The 20,081-nt window shown below is 41.8% G+C and overlaps 2 protein-coding genes across 8 annotated transcripts in view; both read right to left on the bottom strand.

Moving 5' to 3' along the window:
- Window positions 1-1,217: 1,217 nt before the first annotated feature.
- The window catches only part of Lpcat2 (lysophosphatidylcholine acyltransferase 2), a 63,967-nt gene continuing 45,103 nt past the window's right edge, over window positions 1,218-20,081 (bottom strand). For 3 of the 7 annotated variants that reach the window (NM_173014.2, NM_001357375.1, NM_001357374.1), the window contains 3 exons: window positions 11,212-11,310; window positions 6,119-6,254; window positions 1,218-2,462 (listed from right to left, as the gene is read on the bottom strand). In NM_173014.2, the coding sequence (NP_766602.1) occupies window positions 2,278-2,462; window positions 6,119-6,254; window positions 11,212-11,310 (420 nt within the window). In that variant the 3' untranslated portion in view covers window positions 1,218-2,277. Of the gene's footprint in view, window positions 2,463-6,118; window positions 6,255-10,978; window positions 11,311-11,527; window positions 11,702-20,081 lie in introns of all 7 variants that reach the window. The other 4 variants (XR_003947292.1, XR_003947293.1, XR_001778442.2 and 1 more) reach the window with 3 other exon arrangements.
- Capns2 (calpain, small subunit 2) lies at window positions 18,088-19,102 on the bottom strand. Its single transcript, NM_027112.1, has one exon. The coding sequence runs from the start codon at window positions 19,010-19,012 to the stop codon at window positions 18,269-18,271; it is 744 nt and encodes a 247-aa protein (NP_081388.1). The 5' UTR covers window positions 19,013-19,102; the 3' UTR covers window positions 18,088-18,268.

Raw genomic sequence — 20,081 nt, 5'->3', positions numbered from 1 at the left:
AAAAAACTGGAAAGAGAGAGAAGAAAAAAACTAACATGTCATCAATGTGTTCACTTTCCTAGAAAACGCTGTCTACAAGTGTCTTTTAATATCCTTTGAGGATTGCTATATAAAAGTCAACCATCCAAGGACTTTCATAGCAGAAAGCCTGTGTCCAGGCCTCTCTATTAAAATACATTGCCTTCAATTAACCACCCCATATTTGAAATGACTGGGTGGAAAATGTTCCTGAGCCTGTGAATCCAAGCAGCTTCACTACTGTGCTTCATGCAGAACACATACATTCTAAAAGGGAAACACTCTTCTGCTAAACACCAGTAGAGGTGGGCTGGTGAAATGGCTCACAGAGTGAAGGTGCTTGCGGCCAAGTGTAATGATCTGAGTTCAGTCCTCAGAACACACATGGTGGAAGTAGAGAACTGTGTCCACTAAGCTGTCCTCTGACCTCCACGTAGGATAGTCAAATCATGTCTGCCCCCCACCTCCAGACAAATTAATGTATATTTTCTGTGTAGCCCTGGCTGTTCTGGAACTTACTTTGTAGACCAGGGTGGTCTGGAACTCAGAGATCCACCTATCTCTGCCTCCCAAATGCTGGATTTAAAGGGGTGCGACACCACATCCAGCCGCAAATGTAACATATCTATCCATTAGAACTATCCCTGCTGACTATCACACTCAGAAGAGGAAAGTTGACCACACACAATGCAAACACTTCAGTCTCTAAGTACTTGGTCCATCATTATCTCCCAACAGAGCTGTTTTGATTGAAATGTGTTTGGTTTATCAAATGTTTTAAGAAATGAAATTCCTAACTTCCCTTCTACAAATTAGTACATATGACTACAGTGAGTACATGCATTCACTGCATATAGCAGACTGCATATAAACATTACTTAGCATAACTAATTAAGCAATTGCTTCAGCTCATCTGAGACCTTTTAAAAATGCTTTAAGATATATAAGAGGCATATAGTTACCTATACTTAAGGATAAAGCTGTGGTGCTCAATTATCCACGTGTGTATTTAGAGCACACCTGCTTCATGTGTGAAAGTAGGTCGAAACCACAGCTTTTGATTAAATGTAGTCTCCCACACTTTCAGGGGACTCCTGAACCTCAAAACTGACTTTAAAATCTCTAGCTTATGGCTGGCTGTCTAACTGATTCTGAAACCCAGACACAGCAAAGAATTTGGTACCAACAGAACCAATAATCTTTGTGCATTCTTTTAATAAATCGGTTCTTTATTCAAAACCTCAAATGTAAGTGATAGCAAGAGTATGCAGACATGGGTATCAATAAAAATGTCATTTGAAGAAATTTTTGCTTAGCTTAGGTGGTATTCCTGCCTGGGGGTAGACACAGCCACACGTTAACAAACTAAGCTTTTTGATTCTTTGGCTCTTGGCAACATGCTGGAGGCTTCTCTTTTCCATGTGGAAATTTCTGACAAACTCTAAAGTTTGTGAGGAAAAATTAACAGGACAAAGCTCTCTCTTGGACTGCACGGTAAAATACACCAATTTGGCCATTATGTAAAAAAGAACAAATCTGATTTGCTTATTGGGAAAGTGCTATCTTCGGAACCAGCCAACTTAAATTCAATTCAGCTCTGTAGCAAACAATTCATTTTCTCATTAGGCAATCACTGTTCCCTTCAATAAGGCAATTCCCAGCTTATGGCCCACTGCAATCGTCTTTAAAACAAGGTCCCTTCTATACTATGGAGAGTGCGAAAGGATCTGCTATCCAGATGCAAGTCAAGGGGAGCGTGTGCGCTTAGAAAGTCTCAGCCAGGAAACTAAAATTTAAATGGAAATTTAAGCCGGTAAAGATGGAGGTACAAAACCCTGCAGTTTTTTTCCACATTCCCATCCTTGCTTCCAGAAAGGGAAGGGACTAGAGAAAACGTACATGATTACATGTGAAACGACTGAAAATTGTTTGCACTTGCTAAACACGCGGTGTTGATTAATTGCTGACCAGTGGAGAGTAAGACTGATGGATTTATTTATTATGAAAAGTAAACTGAAAATTTTCATTAAAAAATATACAGTACTTAGCCTCAGTCAACACAACCAGTAGGGCACAATGTGAGATGAAAGGAGCTTACTTGATACAGGCAGGTTAATAAAAAACACTTTTGGAAGAAAATATGTCATCTTAGTAAAAAAAAAAGCTTTCTATCGTGAACAACATTAGTTGATAAACACATTCACAATGTGGCCAGTGAACAGCTCTCCCGCGTCGCCTTTCCTCACTGGGAACACTGGCTCAGTCCACCTTTTTGTCTGAGGTGCCCTCCTCCTGGCTCTCAGGACTGACTTTATTACTAGCAACAGAGGGAGCTGTCTGGACCTCTTCTGGCAAGGAGAATACATGGCATGTCTGGAGGTCTAGGTATGTGGTAAATATCTTGGCATATTCTGGGTGCTTTAGGGCGAAACTTTTGAATTCCTCTAGAAGAGAGAAAAAAAATCAACAAATTAGGATGGGTTGTTTTCTTGGCATGAGGAAACTTAACAAAGTATCTTAGTCATGTAATCACTGCAGAATATTGTTACTCAACTCAAAAGCCTGCTGATGAGGGTATAAAGTGTTTAGCAGCTCTGGAATAGTTCTTCCAATATTTAGTCAAGTTTTTAAACTCTCTTTAAAACACATTTTTTTAAAGACTCACTAATTCTATTCTGAGGTACAAATCTGTGGGAATTGTAACTTGTACTTGGGAGACATGTATGAAAAATATTCATAGCCAAGCAGTCTCATCCAAAATAGGAAAGAAAGAAAACGGCTCAGACCAACAGGAGCCGTGAATACAATTGTAGCAAAATTCACAGAGCGTATGGGATGCAATGCCAGCAATGAACAGTGCGGGTGAATTTGGGACCATGTATCTGAATGGAAAATGCCAGAAACAAAGGAACACAGATCACAGGAGCTCATTTACAAAAAGTTTAAAAACTTAGAATTAACCATGTCTTGATACACAATGGTGGTGAAATGATGACGTAAAGCAAGGCGGAGATTCCTTTCTGAGTAGGGAAGAGGCTGTGGTAATGAGGGGCCATGAGGGAGCCCTGGGGGCTCTGGAAAAGCTCCATGCATCTCTTGAATGGTAGCTACACGGGTGTTCCCTTCATGACATACGCTGTGCCCTTCATTTTTCCTCTTATTCCATTTTCTATGTCTTTTTTTTTTGTTTTTTGTTTTTTGGTTTTTTTTTTTTGTAAATCTGTTATCCAGGGCTGTCTATGCTAGACTTTGAATGTATTCTAACCCTTAACTCTTATATAGAAAGATGCAGTCTTGACAAACTGAGTCCGATTTATAATCAATAATGGCTAGGAAAGCACATTTAATAATCATATTACAAGAGCCCTGAATCCTGGCTCTTATCTATCAGTGTGGTAGTTCCGGGAGCTGAGCTAAAGATAATGGATTTATCAATGAGGATTTCAATCTCAAGTCTCCAATAAGCTTGAGTTTCCACAATGCAGTACTGTCCTTGGTTTTAAAGTCTCTTTCACATCTGTAGCCTATGTCAGTGATGAGAAGAACCTCAATGACATCTAAGACAGACCTGGGAGCACAAGAGACGACTTACTAAACTAAGGCGATACTCTGAAGGCTTGGCTTTGCTCAGAGGCCTGAGGCCTTTGGTGGAATATCAGTAACACTAACAGGCATCTTATTTCTGTGTGTCAAGCACGGTAGTAGAAGCCTTTAATCCTAGCTCTTGGGAGACCATAAACAGGTGGATGTTGGTGGATTCCAAGCCAGCTAGGACTACATGGTCAGACCCTGTCTTAAACAGTATCTCATTTTTTAGAAGTGCTGTGAAGTGACTATGGGTAGAATTGGGCCATTAATTTGACTAACGGAAACCCAAGAATGCTAACAATTTAAACAGTCGTGTTCTTACCTCACGTCAATATTTATTTTAAAAAATACTTAAATATCTTAAACTTTTTTATTTGTATTTTTATAATTTAGACTTACATAGGATTAAGGGAGAGGAGAGATTCTAGGTATTCTGAAGGAAAAAGGTTGAACTAAAAAAAAAAAAAAAAACAGAGCTCTGGCCACTGGTTCTGGCTACCAGATCAGAAGATTGCCTATGTTCCAGTAGATGGTCCAATATCCACAAGCATATGTGCATCACTCATTGGACTCAGTGGGTTAGTTACAAAAAGAGGAAGTAACATTGGAAGGAAGATGTACTGAGAGGGCCTGGAAGGAGTTGGAGGGGGAACATGAGAGGTGAGTATGATCAAAAACTGTATACGGGGCTGGAGAGATGGCTCAGCAGTTAAGAGCGCTTATTCTTGCAGAGGACCTGGGTTTGACTCCCAGCACCAACATAGCAGCTCACAAACGTCCATAACTCCAGTACCAGGAGATCCAGTGCCCTCTTCTGACTTCTGTGGGCACATGGTGCCCAAACATCCACACAGGTAAACAACTCATACACATAAAACATATAAATCTAGATGAACACACAAACAAAATAATGCAGCCTAATTGTCTAACAGATGATTTAAGCTGACAAAGTATGGCCACCTACAGACAATTTTAATCTAATAGAAATCATTATCTTCCACTGATACACTTCATCATAATCTGGTCATTTGGGAGCTTCAGAGATGGCTCAGTGGTTCCAAACAATCACATGTTGGTTCACAACCATCTATCACACCAGTTTCAGGGCACCTGATGCCCTCTTCTGGCCTCTGCGGGCTCCTGAGTTTATGGGATGCACATAAACGCATATATTTTATAAAGAAATATAAAAATAAAGTTTTAAAAACCATTGGTATTTAGAGTAATAGAGAGTGTTATAGGAGCAAATGGTCAAAGAAAAGTTAGTTCACATGAGTTTTTGAAGACTTCTTAAAAAAATATGAACTCAATAATTGATTCATGGCCCTCTATATGTAAGTAAGGGAATATGGGCAGCCAAAATACCAGTAACTAAACACAGAGTAAAGGAAATATTTGACCTGCTTTTCCCATGCTATGAGCATTCATAAGCTGGAACTCTGTGAACACCATCAGGGCAATGTAATTAGGGAGTTAGAGGGTACCACTCCAGCCAGAGGGGATAGCTTGTGGAAGATAAGAGAGCCTGCCACCCAGGACCACATCAAAGTAAGCAGGAAACAATCATTTAGGCCTCTGTACAGAGATATATTTTAAAGACTACCCTGGGAAATATAAAGAAAGTGATTCACCACCGTTGTTTTCATACATGGTCTTGAGCCATCAGGATGAAGGAGAAGTTAATGTATGGGTCTGGATCTATACCACAGGATGAAGGAGGAGCTAATGCATGGTCTGTATTTCAGGTCATCTTTTTTTTTTTTTAAAGATTTATTTATCCATTATATGTAAGTACACTGTAGCTGTCTTCAGACACTCCAGAAGAGGGTGTCAGATCTTGTTACAGATGGCTGCGAGCCACCATGTGGTTGCTGGGATTTGAACTCCTGACCTTCGGAAGAGCAGTCGGGTGCCCTTACCCACTGAGCCATCTCACCAGCCCCTCAGGTCATCTTTTGTGATGGTCACTTCCTCATGGGGAATTGTGACAGAATGAAAAAGACAAAGGCTATCCACATTCACATAAACTACTACATTAAATATCAGCAAACTGTGTGGCTCCTGCTACCATCAGTGCCTTGGTCCACACCCCTCCACTGCAGCTGACTAGGTCACTCAGGGCAGCCTAGTCACACTCAAGGTAGATAGCAAAGGCACTGAGGTGCAGGTAATGGTGCCAGTGCTACAGCCAGACTCTTAGAATTTGAATCCTGGTTCTGATGGTCTTCAGGTGGACAACCTTAAGAGAATTACTTAAATCCTTTGTTCTTCACCAAACACAGACGTGAAAACACAGGATACTGATGGCAGAAGTTTATATACACAAAATGTAAGAGTATCTGGCATGTGAGCCTTCAATAATTAGCTATTACTATCACCACCATGACAATATTGCCACCGGGGCCATCACCGCTATTACCAAAAGTGAGCCTAGGGAAGCCACACTCATCTAACTCTCAATTCATAGCCTAGATGCTCTCTTAGTAAAGGGGGCTTGGCGTTGCCTACTCACCGTAGGAAACAGAGTCCCGTTGGGCAATTTCTCTGAAGAGACCAGAAACATTAAGGTCAGGCACTCCAAGAGAAGCCTGCAGAATGGTGCAAAACTCCTCCTCTGTTATGTAGCCGTCCTCATCAACATCAAAGAGCTGCAAGGGAAAGAGCACACAGAGGCAGAGCCCTAAAGCATATGGTACTGAACTGTACTGGAAAGTAAAGTCTTTAATAAAGAAGTTATTGTATGATATATTACTGTACCTATGTATGCACACATAATGTATATATAGTGCATATATATGTGTGGAGAGAGAGAGAGATAGATCTGCTACTCCTATAAGACTTAAAATCTTACAGCAGTTTGGGCGTGGAAAGAGACAGGACTAAAATAGAGGCCATGCCAACAGTACATACTAAAAGACACTGTAGCCCTAGAGGGACAATGAATCTTACTCAGATAAGTCTACAAAGGCTTTTCAGAGAAGTTTCCATTATAGTTTGCTCTCATAGTATAAAGAGATATTCCCACAAGATAAAAGGAATGGCAGGTGAGTCCCGGGGACTTACGTTGGAGAAGTCAGAACCAGATCATGGTGGGTACATACAGCCCCACCCAATCCTGGAAAGGGAAGGGGTGTGATTACATGTATTATGAAGCAGAGTGTGTAGGGAAGGGTGGGGGGTAGGAAACTGCTAAGACTACAAGCAAGGAAACTAAGCGGAGTCTACGAGTCTACGGTGAACAAGTCAGACAGGAAGGGCAGACTTTTGCAGAAACGGTTTGTAGCAATGGGAGGGAGCCAAAGAGCTGACGTTTTTCCAGTTGGGTAAGGGAGGAAAACAGCCATGAGAATTACTACCAGATGAGACCAAGAGTTGGACCTAGAAAATTAGATTTGAGTTACAAGTGCCAAGAGTAAGGAAAAAAAAATCAGCTACAAGTTCACGAGACTGATGAGGCCTCAGGTAGAGATCCAGGAAAGAACGGAAAGCATGTATGCATGTATGCATGTATGCATGTATGCATGTATGTGCGCATGTATGTATGCATGTATGCATGTATGTATGTATGTATGCATGTGTGTATGTATGCATGTATGTATGTATGCATGTATGTATGTATGTATGCATGTATGCATGTATGCATGTATGCATGTATGTATGTATGTATGCATGTATGTATGTATGCATGTATGTATGTATGCATGTATGTATGTATGCATGTATGTATGCATGCATGTATGCATGTATGCAGCTTGTGTGGAGAGAAGAAACGGAGCAGAGGTACGGCCCTGTGCAGCCACCACTGAGACGTGTGGGCAGAAGAGGAAACGAGATTTAGGAGCAGACAGATGAATGTGCCTTCAAACGCTAACAGCGGGTTTAATAACAGAAACAAGACTTGACAGTGGTGACAGGCACCAGACTACAAAGTCATGGGAATGCTGAGAAGAACAAAATGGCTGCTAGATTTGGTAATTAGGAATGAGATGCTTCCAAGAACCAAAGGGGAGGTGGTAACGAGAATCAGAAGACAGACCAGTGACAGCAATACAAGTGGTGTGGGCATCAAGGACAGCTTACAGAATGGAGGGCGGGAGGCAGTGAACCAAGGCAGGCATGAAAGGTGGTTGCTATATTTATAGGTAGAAAAAAAAAATCACTAGACTGGGGAGGTAAGAAGTCAGGCAGTATTAAAGGAGTAAAGACATGATGGATAACGAATAATCAAAATCCTTTCTGGGGTATTAAGAACTTTTCATTAGAACTCATTCTTTACAGGCACTGATCAATGGTATTCAGTTCCCTTTTCATGTATATTAATCCTTAATGCTCCCAATAGTGTTGGATCAATGGGTGCCACCATCAGCCCTCTCCTGGACATGTGGAAGCTGAGGCCCAATGAAGGGAGGTGGTTCTACCCCAGGCCATAGAGCCTGCAAGAGGCAGAGCTAGCATTCAAATGCTGGCAGTCAGTACTGAAAGTCCCAGAAGTTGAAATTCCTACTTTAGACAAAATATTAGATCAGAGACATAGAAAAATAATGGCACTGGGGAGACCTGATGATCAAGGAAGGAAGTATAAATGAAGACTCAAAGTTAGTGAGTGAAAAAAATACATCATTCAAAGTTGGGATTTGCCAGGCATGGTGGGGCACACCTTTAATCCAAGCACTTGGGAGGCAGAGGCAGGTGAATTTCTGAGTTTGAGGCCAGCCTGGTCTACAGAGTGAGTTCCAGGACAGCCATGGCTACACAGAGAAACCCTGTCTCGAAAACAAACAAACAAAAACCAAAACAAAACAAACCCAAAAAAACAAAACAAACAAACAAACAAAAAAAGTTGGAATTTGTTACCTCATGGATGGGAAAACAGGCTTCGGGCCCATTTCCTGTGTTAAGTTTTTAACTGGTGTGTGAGTGTGTGTGTAAGAGAGAGAGAGAGAGAAAAAGAGAAAGAGAGAGAAAGAGAGCGAGAGAGATAGAGAACTCTGTGTGCGTGTGTGTATGTGTGTGTGTGTGTTTGCATGTGTATGTGTCTGTGTGTGTGTAAAGTAGACCACAGGCTCCTTATGTATCTTGGACTTCAAACAGTAATGGTCAGGATTCAGTAGCACTGGCTCCCCACTGGCTCTAATTTTCCTCCAACCTTCCAGCCTTTAATGACTCTCCCCAGCCACCTAACACTCTAAAAGTCTTGGCACAGTTGCTGGTCTCACTTCCCTGTTTTATCTCTTCACAAGGTCCATCCTGGGCCTTCCTTCTGCTTTATTGATTCTTGGCCACAGCTACTCTAGACCCTTCTCCTCCTTGATTTCTCTCGCTTACTAAGAACTCCTAATCATCTCTGTTGGCTAATTCAGAGATCTCTGATGAATCCAAGTCTGGACGTTGGTAGAAAGCTAGACACTCCGTTTCCTCAGGGGAATGGTATTTCCCATTGTACAAAACACTATAGAACCCCTAATTAAATAGTCCTGTACCTCCTACTAAGCCTGTGGCCCCAAACCTTTTAGACTACCCTGGGTGTGAATTATGAACTACTCACTCACTTTGACTGTAGGACTTAAGAAAGGGTATTGGGCATTCCTATAGTCAGGACCTCTGGGCTGGGCTGGGCTGGGCTGGGCTGGTCGAACACATTCTCCTTGGCTTCTTCCCTGGCCTCATAACTATTAATAATTTTGTCAATCAGCCAGAATTCATCCCACTGCTTGCGACTATAACCCTCTACTACTCTACCTGTATAGTTTGACGTAAAGGGGAAATAAAAGATAGGAAGGTAGCTGTCATGTGTGCCCCACAGAAAAGGATGTGGCAGTGTTCTATATACTATCAAAGTGTATTACCAACTGAAAAGGAAAAAAGTTAAAATATCCACAAAACCTATAACATATTCAAAAGTCAGTTTAAAATAACCAGTGTGAACTGGGCCTAGTAGTCTGAACCTGTAATCCCAACACTCAAGGGACTGAGATAGAAGCACTCCAAGTTTGAGCCAGCCTGGGTTACAGAGTGAGCCCTTGACTCAGTTAAAAATATAGATAAATAAATAAATAGATAGATAGATAAAAATCAATGTACAGCACAACTCTTGCCATAGGGGGAAAATGAGCTAATTTTAGATGTAAATCTTCCTTTCTTCCCTCTTCCATCTTCAAACCAAGGTCTAGGCTGGTCAAGATTTTCATGACTTCTTTAAAAACAGTAATTATAGTGATTAAGGTCCGACTTTCCTATTGGGTCTTTCATTGGCAAACCAAGGGTGACTATTTGCTTGGCTAAACATGTAATTACACATATGATCCTAAAACAGAAACAGAGATGTCTGGATTGGAACAAGTTAGCTCTCTGTGTCCTTTAAGGCTTTTTGATAAGTAAGTCTAAAAGCTGAAGGTTTTGGGAATTTGAAAAAGTGTCTAGCCCCTGCATCATGCCCATTTGCTGGGCTCCGAGCATCAGGATTCTTTTTGTCCTGGTCTCTCAGTTTAAAAGAATCTGCAATAGAAAGTGCCCACCGGGAATCCTTCAACAATGATAGCATCCCTAGATTCCCAAAGGGCCATCTCTGCTTCTTAAAACATGGAAGAGGAGTCTTGATCACAGAGCCTTTCTAGACAAGAGAGACAGAGGAAGGCTTGTCGGAGCCACAGTGTGATCTCTGTCTTAGAGAAAGCCAGGGAGAGAGAAGAGGACGAGATGGAAGAGAAGGTCAGGACCATTTCCACCATGGACCCAATCAATGCTTTATTAAAGTCCTAGTCCCTACCTCTCTGAAGGGTTCTCATCAAAGCCATTCTGAACTTAAGAGTCCACACTAAGTGTCAGTGGGTCACTTGACATGGCTTTCATGCTGCATGGATTTGCTGTACAATCAATGAACCCATTCAGGCAAGACCAGTTGGGAGATGACCCCACAGACTTAGTACTCAAAGGCAAGGCCACAATGAAATGCTAGCAGGTGAAGCATCTCTACTCTCAAAAACCCATGCACTTTGGCATAGAGTGTATATGGGGGCATGTGCAGTCTGCATCTTCACAATACACATTTTCCTCAAGCTCTGCTGGGCATGAGATATATTTTTTTCTCTCTTAATTTAGATCCCTGCACCACACTGAAAATATATTGAATACTACAGTAAGATCGGCAGGATAGAAACTTGGGACATGTATGATGATGCTAGTCTGACACCACACAAAATAAACTCCAGCACCAAAATGCCACTTAAACCATCTGGCAGATGCAAAAATCAGGACAGATCAGAATTTTCTAGATGGATTAGGGTAAGAGGCAAAGAGCGGTATTTATTTATAAATCTTACTCCAGGGCTTCAAAAAGGAGCTGAAAAGAAGTAACATTAATTTGTTAAATCACCTGTTGTTCAGTCTGGACGCTCGCGCCTTAGCTGCTTCCATTTTTGTTTAAATGGATACTGTGTTTTCTTTATTCTCAGTAGCAATTGACTTAATCTCATTACCCTTCCAAACATGTCACAGCAGATCTGTAAACTCGGGGGACAGATTCACTGATTTTTTCCAAATAATGGAGTTAGAGTCAACACATATTTGCAAGGCCAACCGAGATGCGGTCAGTGGGCTTGGCAGTACCTTAAATGCCACCTGGATGATCTCTTCTGTATTGGCAGGGTTGCACAAGACAGCCAGGCCGATCACATACTCTCGGAAGTCAATACTGCCATCATTATTCTGTAAAAAGATAGCAATCGGTTAGGAAGGCCACCTAATGAGTTAGTGTTAATCACACCAAAAAGGTGAAGTATAAGCATGCTGTGTAGCACTGTAGGATCATGCACTGGGCCACTGTGAAGAGAAGTTTACTGAGAAGGACAGCAAGGGACGGGCTACCCACTCCCAGTTCAGGAGGCAGAACATGTTATGTTCAATAATAACTATAAATACTTACCCTGAGGCCATGTCAAGTGACCCACTGACACTCAGTGTGGACTCTTAAGTTCAGAATGGCTTTGATGAGAACCCTTCAGAGAGGTAGGGACTAGGACTTTAATAAAGCATTGATTGGGTCCATGGTGGAAATGGTCCTGCCAAGATGGCCAGCATCAGAGGATCCCAAAAGGTCCTGGAAAGTTAATAAACAACAAACCCACAGAAAATGAAAGGAAAGGGGAGAAACTGAGGCATTAATCAAACTGCATTGTTTAGCTCTTTCTGGCTTAATGTGGAATGAACCAGGAGCAACTGTGGCATACCAAAAACCCCTTGGGGATTTCTGGCCCCAAAAGTCTATACTCCGAAGCCAAAGAAAAACAAACATAACTAACATGACACAATTCAGGTGGGGCATCATGATGACAACAGAAAACAAAGGCTAGATGGTTCTAACCCAAGCTGATATGCACATTAACTATTAAGAGAATGAGAGTTTAAGATAAAGAAGAAGGAGAGAGCCACGCTTGGTGGTACCCACTTTAATCCCAATACTTAGAAGGCAGAGGCAAATGGCGCTCTGTGAGTTTGAGGCCAGCCTGGTCTACAGACTGAGTTCTGGGCCAACCTGGGCTACAAAGCGAAATCCTGTCTCAAATAAAGAAAAGCGAAGAGGGTGTAAAAGAAACTCTAATTGCTCTAATTGTCTCCAAGGTTCACTGTCTCTGTCTCCTAACCTAGGCCGAGTCCTGGAATCTTCTAGCCTCCTTATAATCTTATCTAGACTTAGACTGTTTTTAGCCTCTGAGACTTACAGCTGAAAAAGCTCACTCTTTCTACTTCTATCTGGACTCTGTTGGCTAGTTTAACTCAGCTCTTCTTCTGGCTCAAACTCCTCTCCAAGCTGACTGATTCGATCTGGCCTCCAGTAAATTGCTCTGCTTGGCCGCAAACTAACTTTGGCAATTTGTTCTAATTTTCTGGCTCCTTCTCATTCTGTCTTCACCTGTGTCTAGCTTGTTCTCTCCCACAATTTGTCTCTGTAAAATTCTCCCAGTAAAACTGTCTCCCTCTTTTTTTTCTGAGAGACTCTTTATTGAGGCTCTATTCTCATGAGAGTTGGGCATGTCTTATTCTGTCAACTCTTTCTCCGATTCCTCACTTTATCTGACCCAAAATTAATTATCACTCTCAAACATAAAGCTTCCTTCTACAAACTAACTTTACCTTCATTGTTCGGGATTAAAGGTACGTACTAAGGGCGTGCCTGTACTCTAGCCAGATGGATTAAAGGTGTGTGCTGAGGCTGAGCCACACCACAACTAGAAACAGGTTTTTCTAGTAAACAGGATAATCTTGGGTTCACAGTCTGATCAACTATCCTGCAACAGGGGTAGAGGAAAGTCAGAACATGAGGGAGGACTCGAGGAAGAGAGACTGTTCTTACAAGAGGAAACAGGGACATGAGATGGAGAGGGGGAAAGAAGGATGAAGAGGAGGAGATGGTATTTAAGCATTATGAGCAGGATCCCAGGGTGGGAACTATTTTGGCAATACAACCTCAAGTGATGAATCCCCTGATACACTACGCATCAGAGACAACAAGGCCAGAGCAATCCTTAGTCCCATGGGCTAACAATGGACACCTGGCATGGACGTGCATGCAGTCTTCAACTATACACAGTCAGCAGATGCACTGGAAAAGCAGAGGCTATAAAAGCCCCTGAAATGCTGGGTGATCCTTTGTAAGCACATTTTCTAGGGAGGATTTCATTTGTTTCTCAATAGCCGAGCTCTCAAAAGGTCAAATCACTTTCTTCATATTACTTCATCTCTCTGCAGGGTGGAAACTAAAAGGAATAATAACTTAATTTCCCCTTCCCACCAGAAAAGGCAGAAACATGGATTTTTGAGATTTCCCCCAAGTATTAGAGTTTATTTCTAAGACAAGACCAAACGTCATTCAGCTTCTCTAATTGTCCAGAAACATCTAGAGAATAACTATTAAAAAAAAAAACCGCTTTATTGCTGAGTAAGTTATATCCGGCTGGATGCATCTCCTTTAAGTGTCTAACCGATATCTTGTACAACAGGTAGTCACTGCCACAGTGACCATCTGCCAAAGAAGGCAGCATTTGAAGGAGCGCAATACACTGTTGCGCATCAGTATCAGTTCTTGACATCCAGTGCACGGTGATTTAATGAGCCTTAGGCTTTGCGGAGCTTCTTGAATCATAGCAAAGTTGCTCAACAAAGGCAAGGTTCTTACCCAACTGACTCTCGCTGATGAATACAGGAGAAGTAGATGATCAGTCCTCACCACACCATCGCGTCTATGTGGAACCCAGGTGATCCTCCCCATAACCACTAGTCATGGAACAAGACAATGTGCTGGAGCTGACATTTCCATTAGTCTATGATGGCTAAGCATTCTTCAATGGGCTTTTATTTTTAATTGATATAATTACATTACACAAACTCTTGACTGACATGAAGGAGAATATGTAATTTTTCTTTCTAGTAATGTGAAGGAGGAGAAATCAAGATGGAACTCACTTGGAGAGACTATTTTACTTTGATTAATAATATACCACTGAGGCTCTTACTTCAGGATAATAAAATTAAGAACTGGAAGAAATTGTAGAAACTACTAGTAAAGCCAAGATATGCATTTCATTCCAAGTTAATAAAGCCTACTATTTCTATAACTACAATTAAATTTAAGTAGTTTGATCATCATACAAATCTAACAGTTTGATAAACTATATTTAACATGGACAAAAAAGTTATATAACAACATCTATGCTTTTAACTTTTACATTTTCAATTGAATTTGTGACTTAAATTGTTCCATAAATCCATGTTGGTTTTCTTTAAACTTCCCTGGGAAGAATTATAAATTTAATAGCACCTGGTTTTAAAATTTATTTCAGAGCTGCATTTAAATGAAGAAATAAACCTTTCAGTGGAAGGTTCTAGTCATTTCTCCACGTCCTTTGCCAAGCAGAGTTGAGGAATAGTCCCGACTTGGCGCCAAGGAGTCACATGGAGGCACTGGAGAAAGAATCGTGGCCAAGCTTGCATGAGCTCCATCTGCGGGCTTCACCCTTTTCCTGGAGGTCAGCAGGATCAAAGAGGCACCGAGAGTGGGAGGAGTCTGAGTGAGTCCAGTCACCCAGCATCTTCTACTTGCCTTTCTTGCTTCTAAGAAGCCAGGAAAGTCTAGGTATGTCAGCTGTTTAAAATCTCAGGAGGGGGCTCAGAGAGAGCAGTCAGCTGTCAGGAGCATTCGCTTCTCTTGCTGAGAACCCAGGTTTGATTCCCAGCACACACATGGCAGCTCATAACTATCTGTAACTCCAGTCCAAGCGGATTGAATGCTCTATTCTGGCCTTTGCATGCATGGTACATACATGGCACATAGATGCACACACACAAACACACACACAGTGGAAAAACATTCATGCACATAAAAATAAAATCTTAGGAGGAAAAAGCATCAGTTTTTCTAGGCTGTTTCAGAACTTAATTTGTTTAAAGTATATATACATATATATTTTTTTTCATTTAGATTCAGATTTTTTTAAATAAGGGTTTCAGTCTTGCAACATTTAAGGATACAATTTTGAATACCTGTTATAAGGATTAATTGCCAAGAATTTCTCTCTGTTGTGTTATAATTGATAATATCTTTGTGAATGAGAGATAACCAATGTTCTCAGAGTAACATGCAAAACATTCCCATAAAATATAATCTACTTGTCTGTAGTAAGATACCATCTATGATGAAATGCTACACTCCTGAGAAACACTATTATTAAGAATTCTATGTCTCAGTTATCAAAACAGGCAGGAAATGTTCCAATTACCTGCCCATTCTGACTGAGAGTATATTTCTACCACCTTTTAAAGAATACTAACAATTATCTTAGTAACTTAGTATTATGTATCAAATAGTAATTTATGACAATTTTCAAGATCAACTCACATTCAGTACAGGGTTCCATGTAGATGAAGCTTTAAAATACTAAAATATATTCCTAGACTGACCTTGCAGATGACATACAAATTATGAATGTTCTTTTGTAAATTTCCCACTCTTGGATATACAGCATACATATTTCTTTCTACGCTTTTACAGGTTATAGAATTTAGTGGATACAATCAAGACATAGTTATTTTCAAAGTTACATGCAGTTTTAGAATGTAGAAGTGCAGGTCATATCATTTACATGTTCTCGCTTTTCTCGGTTTACTACTTTGATTGTATTCTTTAGTGTTAGACATTCATGGGCAATGGGGTGGATAAATCAAAAGCCTTCTTCACAGGCTATAAGGAGCTTTCCATGTAGACATGGATGCTTTGTGTGTGTGTGTGTATGTCTGTCTATCTGTCTGTCTAGGGGGAAGGTTACAGAGGTTGAGGTAAGGTCCCACGTTACCAAGACTGGTCAAAAACTCACTAACTACATAGTCAAAGCTTGACTCCAGCTCCTGATCTCAGGCCTTTGTTTCAAGTGGGAAGACCACAGACATGTGCTTCTGTCCCCAACAATATGGTACTTTTTAAAAGTTGCAAATTAATACATTCTCTAACTTGAAAGTGTGGCTTTAAATGTTAAATATGTAATGAAAACTAAGAAACTCACTCACTGTTCTGGCTGTTGGTTCTATAGAGAAACCAAAGATTTGTCTCCTTGAGGCAATATAGAGTTAGGACTGAATTTTCTAGTATCCACACTGATGACTGGGGTTATTTAGATAAATTTTCGATGAATATGGAGGACAGAGGAGGAGAAAGTTAGGTGGCTTCTGGGTGGTTTTCATGCACGTTAGAGGAGGTTCTAGAAATTTCCTTAGCTGGAGGAATGAAGGAAATGCTTAACGCCACTTCTAGTATACATTGCGAGCCTCGAGTTTTATAAGACATTTATGATGATAACTGGAGCAAAACCACAGGCTCTACCTTGTCCTTCCTACAATCACAGTGTGGAGATCAAATGAGGACAATATTCTAAGACCAGACAGACATCTTGGCAGCTTGCTCCCTTTCCTGGCTACTCTCCTACTCCCGTGCCTGATATTTTCCTGGGTTAACTCTACAGTAGGGAGGCTGGTACGAATGTGTGCTCGCAGGCAGCAGCTTCATGCTTATATACTCATGTCTGGTCTAAGCGGACGATCAGACCAATGGGAATTGCAAGTCCCTTGAAGAAAGCAGATGTGATTTCTGTGCTTGGCTCAGTTCAGCATTATGTGTGTGGTATTTCATAAATGCTACATGATGCCGGTGACGGTGCACACAGAGTCCAAATGCCAACCTCTCCCAGGCTCACTGGGGCTTTCTGGCAGGAGCTCTAGACCTCCTAAGAGGCCAGCTACATCATTCCGTTCCCATAGTTACATCTTTCTTTTAAATGAGTTAAAGGAGGAAAAATAATTGAGTTTTGATCTCAGAAGGACTCTCCAAAGTGGCCCCAGGATGGGAGGAACTAAACATATCAGAGTGCGAAGTACTGAAGGGCAGGGGATGGAAGACCAGAGACTCTCAAGAGAGCCTCTCTTGTGCATTCTGCTCCAACAAACAGGCTTCCTGGGCTTGGCTTGCTCAGCTGAAACAAATAGCTTATACCAAAATAATCAGGGCAGGTTAAGAGCTCTGCAGCAGAAAGGCATGGTTCACACAGCCACAGGCTGGCAGGTTCTCACTATTCCTTATTTTCCTTCTCTTGAATAGAGGCAGTGCTGACTCTCCTGCTTGGCAGTTCTGGCTGGGACAGATTTGAAAAACACTGGGAGACAGCCATAGTCCAAAGCGCCCAGGACTGTCAGTTTGGCAGCTCATTGGCATGATGACCCCAGGAGCTTTAGAGCGTTCTGAAGAGACTTACATCATCTGGAGTGGGAATCACTCAATTGCTAAAGGATTCTCCCTGCAACTCTAAATTGCAGCCAGGGCTTCAAACCTCAGCAATTATAAAAGTCAGCAGTATCTGCTGTCTATGCAGCTTCATATTCTACTTCATTGACTGCTAATTATGTGTTTTGTCTTGTTATTTTTTTCTTTCCCTGCCCGTTGTTTCCAAAGATAAGCAAAAGAATTTTCCTTACTCTGGGGTAGGGCAAGACAGGACAAGAGCTGGCTAGCATCACCTAGGTGTGCCTGGGTCTGTATGGAGTCAACAGAAGAATGATCATTTTGATTCGTTCAGGCGGCCAAAGACGCTGAACAACAGGTACACCTTTGTATTCCTCGGGGGCCCTTGACTCTTCACAAACACACCAACACAAAACCAGTCTGTTTGTCTTACTAGAAAACAGAAGAAGGGCTCTAGACTCTTAGACGTGCGAAACCATCAGTAGAAAAGACTTCATTTAGCCTTTCCTTCTCAGCCTTTGAAGAGCAAAATAATCTACCTCCTGATGCTTTCTTGACTTATTCTGTGATTTTAAGCAATGCAAATCCATTCACCCATACAGAAGCCCCTTTCATAGTCAACCAACACCTCCCCATCACATATACATGACTCTTTATGTCCTCTCTCAAAAAAACTAATCTACAAACCACTCAGAACACTTTTGGTCCAAAACTAGTTTTAATTAAGCAGTGAAGCACAGACTATGGTCAGGAATATGCAGCATTATAAAAGAGCCCACCAGGAAATGGTAGCTGGTGGGTGGGATCTGAGCTGTGGCTCATGTAGTAAGGCGTTCTGCAGTCCTGTCCTCCAGGGAGGGTCTCTACCTCTCTGCATCCATTTCAGGAATACATGGTCAGCTGCAGCCATTCTCGGATGGACACCTGAATCAGGCCATCCCTATCTCGGTCCAGAGCCTTGAAAGCTCGAAACATAGCATCCAGGCGAACCAGGCAGCTGATAAAGTTGTTAAAATCCATCCCGCCATCTTCGTCAGCATACCGACGGACAATCATTAGGTAAAGTTGCTCATTGAGCTGGAAGCCCGCTGCCTGCATGGCCCCGTGCAGCTGGGAGCTTCCGAGGGAGCCAGAATGGTCACTGTCGTACTGCTTGAAAACACACTGCCATTTCTTGATGTTGTTCCACAGGTACTTAAATTCCTCAAATCCCAGTTTCCCTGTGGTGTCACTGTCCATGACAGACACAATGCTCCTACAGGTATCAAGGCTGAAGCCCTCTGTCTTCAGCTCTTTATGCTTAGAAAGGACTTTGTTGAGAATATTCATCAGGTCAGTAGCACCCACCTCCATGTCGGGTCCAGCCAGCTGTGTAAATTGCTGCCGAAAACGTCTGACTTCCTCACTTTCTGAGGCCTCCACGACGGTAAAATGCTGCTGTTGGGGAGGCGGCTCTGGGGTGTACTGAGCTGCGGCAGCCTCGCTGATAAAATTGACAATTCCTCCAAGGATTCCCCCGATGTTGCCCCCGCCTGCTCTTGCCTGACCACCTCCTCCAAGAAGGCCTCCAAGAGCCCCTCCAAGCCCCCGATCTGCACCTTCCAGGATCGCCTTTGCGAGAAACATGCTTGCCGGTTAGCGAGCAGGTGTGACAGCTGCTGCAATCCTGGAGATGGTTTAGAAAGAGCTGCCACAGAGTCAGAGTAGTGCACATGTGGAAGAACTGGCTTTTCTGTACCAGTCTAGAAGGGTACCACACCCAAGAGGAGATGTTTCACCTCCAACTGAAGTTGCAGAGTTCCGTTGGGTCCTAGCAACTGTCATGTTTTCACTGGCCTCAATGAAGTTATTTTTCCATGTCTCTAGATAGTCCACATTAGAATGCTACCTTAAATAGAATGGAAAACTATACATTTCTATGGCATTGCTTTCTTATTTTTATTAGCACCCAAAACAGGACATGAATTTTCCTCTCAGGAGATAAACAGCTTAAGTCAACATCTCCTTTACCAAGGAATATTTATGGTAAGGGTAGAATTGAAGAATTCTTGGGTATTTGAAACAGATATTTCCATTCCTTTAGGAAGGTTTCCAGAATCCAATTCTTAAGAAAAACTTGGAAGAGGGTCCAGATGCTACCATGAGAAGTTCTGAGGCCTTCTCTGTAATTAATACTTTTGGCATCTTTTTGAGGTTAGCACTTACAGGAAAAAAATATTCTATATGCATATGTCTCTATAGATCCCACAGTGCTGGAGTCACAGGCAGCTGTGAGCTGCTGGTGTTGGTGTTAGAAGAGAATTCATTCTTTGCAGAACACACTCTTGATTGCTAAGCCATCTCTCCAGCCTTAGGTGGTAAGCTTATTTAAATGTTTGATGGGATTCACCAGTTAAGGCATATGGTTTTGGACCTCTCTTTATAAAGAAGTTACAGATTTAGGTCCAAACTTATATTCTTGGGGATAAAGAGATGGCTCGGCAGTTAAGAGCATGTGCTTCTCTTGCAGAGAAGTTTCATTCCCAGTATTCATATTGGGTGACTCACAATCTCTGTTAACTCTAGCTTCAGGGATCCGATACACATACACACACACACACACACACACACACACACACCAACATCAACCTCTGGCCTCTACATGTGCAAACACACACACCTTCACACACATGCATACACATACAGATTTACTTAT

The sequence above is a fragment of the Mus musculus genome, chromosome 8 (genome assembly GCF_000001635.26).
Source record: "Mus musculus strain C57BL/6J chromosome 8, GRCm38.p6 C57BL/6J".
NCBI lineage: Eukaryota > Metazoa > Chordata > Mammalia > Rodentia > Muridae > Mus > Mus musculus.
This window is presented reverse-complemented; position numbering and strand designations above follow the sequence as displayed.

What these genes read in the sequence shown, in the direction of transcription:
- Capns2 (NM_027112.1), bottom strand. Translation starts at nt 19,012, where the DNA reads ATGTTTCTCGCAAAGGCGATCCTGGAAGGTGCAGATCGGGGGCTTGGA.